The sequence below is a fragment of the Sus scrofa genome, chromosome 3 (assembly GCF_054392235.1).
Source record: "Sus scrofa isolate SSC_HxYL_T2T_F1_AM1 chromosome 3, Sscrofa_HxYL_maternal_Yorkshire_Landrace_v2.0, whole genome shotgun sequence".
Taxonomy (NCBI): domain Eukaryota; kingdom Metazoa; phylum Chordata; class Mammalia; order Artiodactyla; family Suidae; genus Sus; species Sus scrofa.
The window spans coordinates 125310014-125322219 of NC_139385.1; the positions used below are offsets into that span (position 1 = coordinate 125310014).

At 39.1% G+C, this 12206-nt stretch overlaps 2 protein-coding genes across 2 annotated transcripts in view; one reads left to right on the forward strand and one right to left on the reverse strand.

The window, feature by feature from the left end:
- The window catches only part of HADHB (hydroxyacyl-CoA dehydrogenase trifunctional multienzyme complex subunit beta), a 602797-nt gene that overhangs the window by 372813 nt on the left and 217778 nt on the right, over nt 1-12206 (reverse strand). The window lies entirely within an intron of this gene.
- Nucleotides 1-12206, forward strand: part of ASXL2 (ASXL transcriptional regulator 2) — a 136172-nt gene that overhangs the window by 41349 nt on the left and 82617 nt on the right. The window contains exon 2 of the mRNA XM_003125333.7: nt 5803-5885. Coding sequence (XP_003125381.6) covers nt 5803-5885 — 83 coding nt within the window. The remainder of the gene's footprint in view (nt 1-5802; nt 5886-12206) is intronic.

The window sequence follows — 12206 nt, forward strand, 5'->3', positions numbered from 1 at the left end:
CAGCCTCTTGAAAATCTGGGTTGTTGCAGTTATCACTGCCCCTCATGTTCTGCTGGCCAGAGCTTGAGAGGTTTGAGGGAGTCTGAGAGAAGACCCCTTCACCCCACCCTGGCATGTTCTCTTTTCATTTATAGCTATATAATATTCAATTGTGTGGATAGACCAGTTTTCTTAATATTTTATTATTAGATAAGCCTTTAATGTTTTATTAACACAGTGAATATTTTCTTGTATTATCTGTAGTTTACTAGATTATGTGTACATATCCATTCCATGGTGTTAATTTATTATTGCTGTTTTTGCTATCCAAAATAGCAAGAAAAAAAGCATTAAAATGTGATTTTTATTTTTATTTTTATTTTTATTTTATTTTTTGCTATTTCTTGGGCCGCTCCTGCGGCATATGGAGGTTCCCAGGCTAGGGGTCTAATCGGAGCTGTAGCCACCAGCCTACGCCAGAGCCACAGCAACGCGGGATCCGAGCCGCGTCTGCAACCTACATCACAGCTCACGGCAACGCCGGATCGTTAACCCACTGAGCAAGGGCAGGGATCGAACCTGCAACCTCATGGTTCCTAGTCGGATTCGTTAACCACTGCGCCACGACGGGAACTCCCCTAAAATGTGATTTTTAAAATTTGATTGTTAGTGAAGTCAAACATTCTGTACCATTTTTCCCCCATAAATTCTTATTAGGGGATATTGAATGCATATGCAAAAGTCAGCAGTAGTATAAATGAACACCTTCGTACCCACCATGTTGCTCTATAACTATCCACTTAGAGCCAGTCTTGCTGTACTTAAGCTCCTATCCAGATTTCCTCTTGTATTATTTTCAAGCAAATCCCTGACATGTAATTTCATCTGTATTTCAGTATGCAGGTGTTTATTCATACGTTTTTGTTTTTTTTTTTTTCCGTCTTTTTGAGGCTCATGCCCTAGGCACACGGAGGTTCCCAGGCTAGGGGTGGAATCAGAGCTACAGCTGCCGGCCTACGCCACAGCCACAGCAACACAGGATCTAAGCTGCATCTTCGACCTACATCATAGCTCACAGCAATGCTGGATCCTTAACCCACTGAGCGAGGCCAGGGATCGAACTTGAAACCTCATGATTCCTAGTCGGATTTGTTTCTGCTGCACCACGCCGGGAACTCCTCATATGTTTTTTTATCCAGTCATATTAACTCTTTTATGAGCTATCTGTCCATGCCCATGGTGTATTTGTCTTCATTTTCAGTAATTTTGCACTATTTTAGAATATAGACAATAAGTAAAGGCCCAGTTTTCTGTGTGGGGCTTAATTTGGATAAAAGTAGTAAGATCAGGAGTTCCCATTGTGGCGCAGTGGTTAACGAATCCGACTGGGAACCATGAGGTTGCAGGTTCAGTCCCTGCCCTTGCTTGGTGGGTTAACGATCCAGCGTTGCCGTGAGCTGTGCTGTAGGTTGCAGACGCGGCTCGGATCCTGCGTTGCTGTGGCTCTGGCGTAGGCTGGTGGCTACAGCTCCGATTAGACCCCTAGCCTGGGAACCTCCATATGCCGTGGGAGCGGCCCAAGAAAATGGCAAAAAGACCAAAAAAAAAAAAAAAAATAGTAAGTTCAGTTTTGGACATGTTAAGTTTGAGATGGAACATCCAAGGTTGATGTTTAAAAGGCGATTATAAACAGATTGGGCTGCTTCTTTTCATTTATCTAGATAGGGGTGATTGGTGAAGTCTTGGTAGTTGATGTTATTCAGGGAAAGTTGGAGTGAAAAGCAAAAGCTGCAAAATGATGCTTGTAAAATATTTAAGAGCTGGCCATAGAAAAAAAGAAGAAACATTTTGGAAAAAAAAGTCTGGAGAGAGCAGTGTCTATGGAGGAAAAGGTTAATAACATCTTTTGTAGCATAGAGATCAAGGATGATGAGAAACAGAAATATGTTTGCTAGATTTTATGATTAAGCAAATGAGAAAATAGATGCAGATGCAGGACACTGTGTGCTATAGGGTGCAAAGTAGACCTGAGCTTGAATTTTTTTTTTTTTCTTTTTTTCCCCTGGCCTTGCCCAAAGCATGGAAGGTTCTGGGCCAGAGATGGAACAAAAGCCACTGCAGTGATGTGCTGGATCCTTAACCCACTGAGCTACCAGGAAACTTGCTAAGTTTGAATTCTGGCTGCCACGTATCTTGCTATATTATGTTTGGAAATTTGCTTATTGAGTTACCCCACTTTTTAAGGTTGCTGACACATCTAACTGAGAGAATGAGTAACACTTGTTTGTGTCTTCTTCATAAATGGTAGTTACTGGTATCACATTGTGATACCTTAATGGCTGGTCTAGGATATCTGACTTTTATTACACAAGTCTTGTATCTGTTGTTATTGATTTGCAGTGCTAATGAACAGTCTTTTGGTAGGCTAGTATAGATTCTTAAGAATTGGTTCAATTTTAGTTTTCATTCACATCTATTAATTGCCAAGAGTTCTTTGTTTTTTAAATGATAAAACGGAAAGCAATTCAGGTATAAGAGTTTCTGCCTAACATTTGGATTAAAAAAGAGAAACCAGAATTGACTTATATGAAGTCAATCCCCTCCCCCGCTTTTTTGGCTGCACCTCTGGCATGTTCCAAGGCCAGTTATTGAACCCGCACTGCAATTGCAACCTGTGCCATAACTGCAGCAATGCTGGATCCTTAACCTGCTGTGCCACATGGGAACTTCCTAAGAAATCAGGGTTTTTTGTTTTTTTTCTTCTTTTTAGGGCCACATCTGCTGCATAGGGAGGTTACCAGGTCAGGGGTTGAATCAGAGCTGCAGCTCCTGGCCACAGCCACAGCCACAGCCACGTGGGATCCAAGCTGTGTCTTCAACCTACACCACAGCTCATGGCAATGCCAAATCCTTGATTCTTAACCCACTGGTCAAGGCTTCATTGTTTCTGCTTCGCCACAATGGGAACTTCCAAGAAGTCAGTTTTAAAGCAAGTCTCTTAGTGGTAAACATTCTTTGTTTTCCTTTATCTAAGAATGTTTTGATTTGCCCTTTGTTCTTGGAGGGTTTTTTTTCCCCTTAGATAGGAATTTTGGGATTACAGTCCTTTTCTTTCAGCCCTTTAAAATATTCTTCCCTGTTTCTGCCTTCCATGGTGTCTGATGAGAAACCCACATTACTTGAATTGCTCTTCTCCTAAATGGAATGTTGTTTTTCCTTGGCTGCTTTCAAGATTTTGAAACTTTGTTTTTAGTCACTTAATTGTGAGATATCTGGGTATAGATTTCTTTGAATTTATGTTGATTGAGATTAATTGATTTTCCTGAAATTGTAAGTGTGTATCTTTCACCAAATTTGGAAAGTTTTATGTTTTCTGCATGCTATTCTTTATCCTCACCTTTTGGGACTCTGATAACATGAATATTAGACCTTTTGATATTGTCTCATTAGCTCTTTTCATTTATTTTTTATATCATTTTTATTTTTGTTTTGCCCCTTCCCCCCCGCATGTGGAGTCCACACTACAGCAGCAGCCTGAGCTGCTGCAGTGAGAAGGATGGCTTCTTAACCTGCTGTGACCCAAGGGAATTCCTTTATCATTTTTCTCTTTATTCATTAGAATGGATAGTTTCTATTCCTCTGTCTTCCAGTTCACTGATTCTTTTCCTTTGTTATCTCCTTTCTGCACTTGAGCACCCCCTGGGAATTTTGCGTTTCACTTTGGGGTCTTTTTTTTTTTTTCAGTCTTAAATTTTTATATACCACATAGGCTTACACACAATAATATAATCTTACTTGTCTGCTGAGACTTTTTTTCCTTCTTTGGCCGTCCTGTGTCATATGGAGTTCCTAGGCCAGGGATTGAATCTGAGCTGGAGTTGTAACCTGCACCACAGCTGCAGCAATGCTGGATCCTTAACCCACTGTGCTGGGCTGGGGATTGAACCTGCATTTTTGCTGTGGCAGACACATTGTTGATCCCCGTGTGCCACAGTAGGAACTCCAGCCGAGACTTTGGTGTATTTTTTTCCCAAGAATATTCTTTCCTGGCACTCCTGTGGCATATGGAGGTTCCCAGGCCAGGGACTGAATTCACACCACAACAGCACCCAAGCCACAGCCGTCACAGCACTGGATCCTTAACCCACTAGGCCATCAGGGAACTCCTTCCTGGCTTCTTGAGGCATGGTTTTGATAGCTGCCTTAAAGTCTTTGTCTGAAAATTCCAGTGTCTATGTCATCTTGGTTTGTTGTATGTAAGTTGTCTCGTCTCTTGTGAGTTTTTAAGGTTTTCTTGGTTCTTCATATGTCAGGTGGTTTTGGATTGTATATTGGACATTTTGATGTCACTTTATGTTTCTCTATGTCTTATTTAATTCTTGTGGAAAATGTTTTATTTTGAGAGATGGGAGGTTTTTTGGAGGGTGGATTTCAAGCAGGCCTTTGGCCTTGTTAGGTTCAGATCACAAGTTTCTACCTACTTGGTGTGCACTAAAATGCCAGTGTGTAATTTTCAGACCCTTTGTTTCTGTCTGTTCTGCATGTGTACCACCAAGTGGCAAATTTGGGAACCTGATAGTATATGCATAGTTCTTGGGTGACCCTAGGAGTGATTTTTTTTTTTTTTTTGGCCAAGCCTGTAGCACGTGGAAGTTCCCTTGCCAGGGATTAAACCTATACCAAAGCAGTGACCCAAGCCGCTGCAGTGACAGTGCTGGCTCCTTAACATGCTATGCCATAAGAGAACTCTGACCCTAGGAATGTTTGTAGACTTAGTGGTATCACTTTCCTTAGTTCCTTTCTCTTTGCAAGTTCCCTGATGGTTTCTGGCTCCTGGGGACCTTTCTTCCTTGTCCTATGGCTAGATAACTAGGGTTTCCATTTTGGTGTTTTGCTATACACTTGCACAATTGCATCTGCCTTTAACGCCAAGCAACAGGATGGGGGGCGAGAGAATATAAGCCATGGGAATTCCCTCCGCACTCATGGTTTTGGAAGTGATCTGCTTTCTTGAAGTTTTGGGTTCCTGTCCATCACTGCCACAGGGAAAAAAACCCCCAAAGGATCTTCCTCCCCCTTATGGATCTCTTTTACCTCTCAAAAAAAGTCAAAAAAAGAGAAGACTTCTCTTGGAGCCATTTCTTTCTGTACTTACTATGCGGTTCTGAATTTTGAGTCTAGGCTGAGTGATCCTGGGGGAAACAAAACCAGGAAACTCACTGCTCAGTTAATAATCCTAAGTTTGGTTTTCTCCCCAAAGCCAACTGCTACCATTTTCAGAGTCATCAGTTTTTAGTTGTATTCAGTGGGAGAGACAGGATAAACTATGCTTATATCATCTTTACCAGAACTGGAACACAGATGCCATTTCAATTTCATTATAACTGTATTGTTCATTTGTTTTGGTTAAGAAATTACTGAACATCCAAGATGTAGACTTTGCTTGGGATTGTAAAGATGGATAATCTTTAAAGTGCTTCCAGTAAGTCCATAGGTAGGCTTGTGATGTGGGGGTGGAGGCAGAAAGTAAACATAATTTCACATTATGCATTAATAATAATTACATTGTTAATCTTTTTTGATCCATTTCTGCTTCAGAATTTGAGTTACTGCTTAAATTCAAGGAGAGAAGATCCTATTTATATTTCATTAATTTCCCACTTATTAACCCCAAATATGAAAAAGATGAAAAGTCTCTGGATTTGTATGTGCTGGATGAAATTAATACATAGTTATAATAAGAATAAGAAATGTATTTGTAATACATATAATAATATGAACTTAAAATAGGAAATAATTTATTATTATATACTTGTTTCTCAGGTCTTAGAAAAATATCCCAATACACCCATGAGTCATAAAGAAATTCTTCAAGTTATCCAGAGAGAAGGACTCAAAGAAATCAGGTGAGTTACTTAAATATTATTAGTAATAATTATAATTCTTAATTAGAGTATTCATAGCATATAGCAATATGCTTTAGTCCTGAAGATTGATTCTTTAGTTAAAACTGCTTTGTTACCTTATGATCTACTCAGTTCATATCTTTGGAGTTTTCAGTCATAGAAAGTTAAAAAACCAAAAGTAAGTTAAAAATTTTTTCCTTAGATGTTAGCTATCTCTACACCCATGCACTTTAATTCTTAGGAAGGCCTGGAGCCATCTTCAAGCCTTCATCTATCAGTTACAGCTTTTGATTTAATAAGCTTGGTCATTAGCAAATAAAAAGTACTCTATTTCAGGGAGAATAATAGATGTAGACAGTCGAGAAAGAAATAACCTTGGCCAAAAAGAATTAACCAGAAAAGATATATAAAGCAGTATGTATTTCAAGTAATAGTCTTATGTTCAAATAAAATAGCCTGGGGTCAATTAATATAGAACCGAAGATAAAATGCCCTTTAATTTCTAAGAGCTTGATTATGTTACAATAGCATAGAATAGTCACTGTTCATAGTTAAGACCCTCTGTCATCAAGAAATGTTAAAATTATGTTCAATAAACTTGGTATGTTAAGGCAGAAATCTGGGTGTCTACATTAGAGATATTTTTATTTTTATTTTTTGTCTTTTTGCCATTTCTTGGGCCGCTCTCGTGGCATATGGAAGGTTCCCAGGCTAGGGGTCTAATCGGAACTGCAGCTGCCAGTCTACGCCAGAGCCACAGCAACGCAGGATCCGAGCCGCGTCTGTAACCTACATCACAGCTCACGGCAACGCTGGATCGTTAACCCACCGAGCAAGGGCAGGGACTGAACGCGCAACCTCATGGTTCCTAGTCGGATTCGTTAACCACTGCGCCACGACGGGAACTCCTTAGGGGGCTATTTTTGATGGTTCCAGAAAGGGGTGAGCACTCTGGCATTAATGGTTGCAGAACAGGGATGCTAAGGGTCTTTCTTGCATTATGCTGGGCAATCCTTCACATTGAAGAATTGTTCAGCCCAGATGCCAGTAGTGTTCCTGTTGAGAAATAGTTATATTGAAATATTAGTAGGAGGACAACAATATATTTTTTGATGAATAGATATTATATGTTCTAGATTTTAATTATTTTTTTCTTTAACATTAAATTCAGTTTGAGATTTTTCAGTTTGCCCTTTTTGGCTAATGCAGTTAAAAAATTTCTGTTCTCATTTGTGGCCAAATGTCAGTAGGTTGGGAAGAAATTAGATTTGCTTTGTTAATATGAAAAATATGAAGTATAAATTAGCACATCTCTGAATAATTACTTTGTCCCTGAAAAATTATGTGCACATTTGTAAATTAATATTTAAAAATGCATTTGAAGAGTGAATTGTTAAATGTATTTCTTGTAAATTATTTTAAAAATTAATCTCTAAATATATTGATGATATTCATAATTTTTACTTGAGTTTGATTAGATTTATTAGATTAAGATTAAATCATAATACTCATTTAGTCACAAATCAATTTGCACAAGGCTGCAGTAGAAAATGATAGTGATTTTAGTTATTCTGAGGAACAAGTTCTGCTAAAGTATTCTAATCTTTTTTATAACACTATTGGGTTTTATAGAATAGGAATGAGTGGGATATTTCATTTCTTTTCATAAAATTAGTCTTTAGATACACACTGGAAAATAGACTAGGATATGTGGTATAAAGAAATCAGACCCCATCAGTGCCCCTAGGTCTAAATGTCAATCATAGGGTCATCCATCTCTAACACAGTAAGGCTCTGTGACTTTAAACTTGTCAATATTATTTCTAGGGTGTAGGCAAGAACAGTAAATAAGAACGAATACTATAAGTAAAGAACAGAAGAAAAAAAAGAACTTTAAAAAAGGCAGCAAGATGGTGGAGTCATCAAAAATAGCTTCTGGCTTCGCTTAGTGACAACTTACAAGTAGCTGTTCTTGATTAAACTATATTGTGGTGATACAGCTATGTGACCACAAAGCAATACTTTTAACATCACTAGTGACTTCCATTTTGTCACCTGCATGGGACTTTAGTTTTTGCTTCTCTTACTTCTCAGCATTATTTGGCACAGATGACTACTGCTTCCTTCCTGAAACTCTGTCTTGTTACCTGAAGTGAGCACAAACATTCCAAACTTCCTTTCTTCCTAAACTCGCCTTTTCTTGGTTTTTTTTGCTCATTATCTTCTCTCCAACTTAGGTGCAATTTTATCCGTTCCCTTTGCTTTTTTGGGGGTCACTTTTGTCAGTTCCCAAATATGTAGGGAAGCTGTATCCCACCTCAGCCTTTGAACATGCTGACTCCTTTACTCAGTTAACTTTTTTTTTTCCCCAGGTGTCAGCTTGAATATGTGTTTTTCTGAGAACTTTGGCTGACTTCTCAATCTAGGGCACATTTTCCATTTTCAGTTTATTGTAGTGTTTTGTGTTCTTTCGTCATAGCATTAGGATTTGAAATTATATATTGCTTTGATCTTAAAAGAAGAAATCCTGTTGCTTCCTCTATAGCTTACATTAAGTAGCTCCCTGGAGGGCAGTGATATTATCTTCCCCCCATTCTCCTAACCTCCCTAGGCTTAGCACATAGCAGGTACTGAAAACCTATTTGTTAATGAATATATGAAGTATCAGTGATTGGAAGATCACATTCAAATGTAGCTACAGCTTATCCTCTTGCTGTGTGCTATGTTAGATGGTAATCTTAGAATCTTTAGAGTTTTCAGATAGATTAAAAAAAATTTTTTTTTTTTAATTTTTTGGCTATGCCCAGGGCATGTGGAAGTTCTCAGACCAGTTTTGCCAGGATTGAACCTTTGCCACAGCAGTGACCACACTGGATCCTTAACCCACTGAGCCACTACGGAACTCTAGAGTTTTCAGAGAGATTATAGAATGAAAGAGATACCCTGCTTATTGAAGATGTGCTCCTTCTTACAGTTTTATTTTCATTCTTTAATCTTCAATACAGCACTCTCAACTTTTTTTCCCTTTGTGGTTTTCCCTCTGCTCCCTGGGACATTTTGAAGAATCTTTTTTTTTTTTTTTTTTGGCCTTTTTAGGGCCTTACCTGTGACATATGGAAGTTCCCAGGCTAGGGGTCAAATCAGAGCTGCAGCTGCCAGCCTGTGCATAGCCACAGCAACAGTAATGCCAGATCCAAGCTATGTCTGCCGCCTACACCACAGCTCGAGGCAATGCCATATCCTTAACCCACTGAGCAGGGTCAGGGATCAAACCCATATCCTCATGGATACTAGTTGGGTTTGTTACTGCTGAGCCACAATGGGAACTCCCTGAAGAATCTTGCTTAATTTTGATTATTTCATACTGTATTGTTTTATTTTAAAATATATTAAAATGGAAGTAGCTCAGATGTCCATCAGCAGATGAAAGGATAAATAAAATGTGGAATATGCATTCAATGGAATATTATTCAGCCTTAAGGAATGAAATTCTGGTACATGCTACATAGATGAATCCTAAAAACATGCTAAGTAAAATAAGCCAGACATCAAAGGACAGATATTGTACAATTCTGCTTATATCATAATCAAACTCAAAGAAGGATAAAGTGGAATAGAGGTTACCAGGGGCTAAGAGTAGGGGAGAATAGGGAGTTATTGTTTAATTGGTACAGAGTTTCTTTCTGGGATAATAAAAAAGTTCTAGAAATGAATAGTGGTAATTGCACAACATTGTAAATGTACTTAATGCCACTAAATTGTACATTTAAAGTGGGTAACATGGTAACTTACATATTATGTATATTTTGCCGCAACCAACCAACAAAAAGGAATATTAAAAATGAAGTGATTGACTCCTAGCCAAGAAAGATCGAGGTACTGACTAGTCCCTTAACAAGTCAGGTGATAAGATCAAAAATCATTTACCCAAAGTATGGAATTTTGAATGAATTAATTAGAAACATGGACACTATTCTTAAAATATAACATTTAAATTAAATGCTCTTTGGGAGTTCCCTTCGTGGCTCAGCAGTTAATGAACCTGTCTAGGATCCATGAGGATGCAGGTTCGATCCCTGACCTCTCTCAGTGGGTAAAGGATCTGGTGTTGCCATGAGCTGTGATGTAGGTCGCAGATGCGGCTCAGAACCTGCGTGGCTGTGACTGTAGTGTAGGCTAGCAGCTGCAGCTCTTGATTCGACCCCTCTCCTGGGAGCTTCCATATGCTGCAGGTGCAGCCCTAAAAAGACAGAAGAAAGAAGAAGAAAAAAAAAAAGTCAGTATTGTTCACTGAGTAGAGATTTTGTTCATTGAGTTTACTTGGTTGAAAAGCACCCATTCTCATTATAACTGATGTGTTATTGATTCTAGATCATGTGTATATTTATGTGAATCTAAATATTGAAGGAATACTTAATTGTTTTTGTTGCCCTCTCAGGACACTAGAAATGAAATCAAGAATTCCAGAGACAGATTTATCTACCTGATACATTTTGTGCACATCATTTTCTTGCTAAGGGAAATTACTCAGAGTTTTATTTTACTTTGGATTAATGTAACATGTATAGCAAATGGCTGTCATTAGCCATTAACATTTAAAATAGTCTTTCAGAAACTTGAGATTTTCCTTTTTGTCTGAGAATGTGGATGTTACAGTTTACAGGAAAATTAACTCAGTGCCCCCCTTTATTCCTTCTTCCTCCTGACTTGAGTCCTTACTTCTTCCTGTGATTATAGACTATCACGTTGATCATGAATTTAAACCCCAGAGGCACTTCAAACCTCAGCCTCCCAAATACACTCACACAGCTTCATGGAGCTGTTTCTGGGCTCTGCAGCATTCTTTCATTCTTTTTTTTTTTTTTTAATCTTTTATTTTTATTGTTTTTATCATGTTTTGTTGGCTGCACCTGCGGGTATGTGGAAGTTCCCAGGCTTGGGATAGAACTCACGCTGGGGTTGTGGCCTGCTTCACAGCCGTGGCAGTACTGGATCCTTAACCCACTGTGCCACAAGGAAACATCCTTTAATCTTTTAAAATTAAATTTGTAAAAGATCTTCTTTGCATGTTTGAGCTATATAGTTCTTTAGTTTTCAGGATCCAGTCAGCAGACAGAGCTCATGGTTCGAACAGGGACGTTATTAAGTTAACTGGTTAAGTTATTAACTGGAATCTATTAACTGGTAATCAACAATTAACTATTAAAAGGTAAAGATAACAAAAAAGAATACAGTAATTATAGAAGTTCCCTTGTGCAGTTGGTTAAGGATCTGATGTTGCCACAGGTGTGGCACAGGTCACAACTGTGGCACTGGTTTGATCCCTGGCCTGGGAACTTCCACATGCTGCAGGTGCAGCCCAAAAGAAAAAAGGATACAGTAATAACAGATGCAGGGAGCAACAGCTACTTGTTGGGCTGAGACATGTGCCCCAGGAAAGAATAACTTTCAAGGAGGCCCCCCTGTGTTCATGGGTTGTGAGTCACTTCTCCCTTGAGAATGTGGGGCTCTGATCCAGTGGATGACAGAGTTCACTGGTGCGTGTTCTCGGGCGGCACATAGGATACCACCTTCTGGATACTAGAAGAACTTGCTGGAAATACTCTTACTGGGGTACTTGTCCAACTCACTGGGGAGCCAGCTGAGGCACCAGCAGAATTTTCTTGGAAGCCACCCGTAGGCATTCTGCTGAATGTTGTTAAAGGGTGAGTGCCATTGAGAATTGCTGGGTGCTGCATGCCATGAGCGCAAGCAGGCAAGAGCAAACCAGAACCAGAAAGAAAGGCCCTCCCTTATTTCCTTCTGCAGTGTTTTCCTGGCACACTACTAGCAAAACTTAACATTGAGCCAGCTAGCAGAGGAGAAATGTTTACAGGGTCCAACTCCATTAAACCAGAGAAGGGCAAAGACAATTGGATTTGGAGGTAAAAGTCAATAAATTGCTAACTGGCACAGAAGGCTTCAGTAATTTTTCTATAGAATAGCTAGGATCATTGGCTGGGTCCATGTACTATTGTTTACTTGATTTCTTTACATTTGCACCCCAGCTAAACTGATACAGTGCTGTTAACTATATAGGACGTAAGATTTTTTTTTGTTTTTAACTTTACTCAGGACATTTAAGTCATTTTTTTAAATCTTCATCTCTCTTTTTTTTTTTGGCCACACTATGGCATATGGAGTTCCTGGACCTGGGGTCAGATCCAAGCCAAAATTGTGACCTATGCCACAGCTGTGGCAATGCCAGATCCTTTAACCTACTGTATAGGGCTGGGGATCGAACTTGTATCCCAGTACTCCTGAGATATCACTGATGGTGTT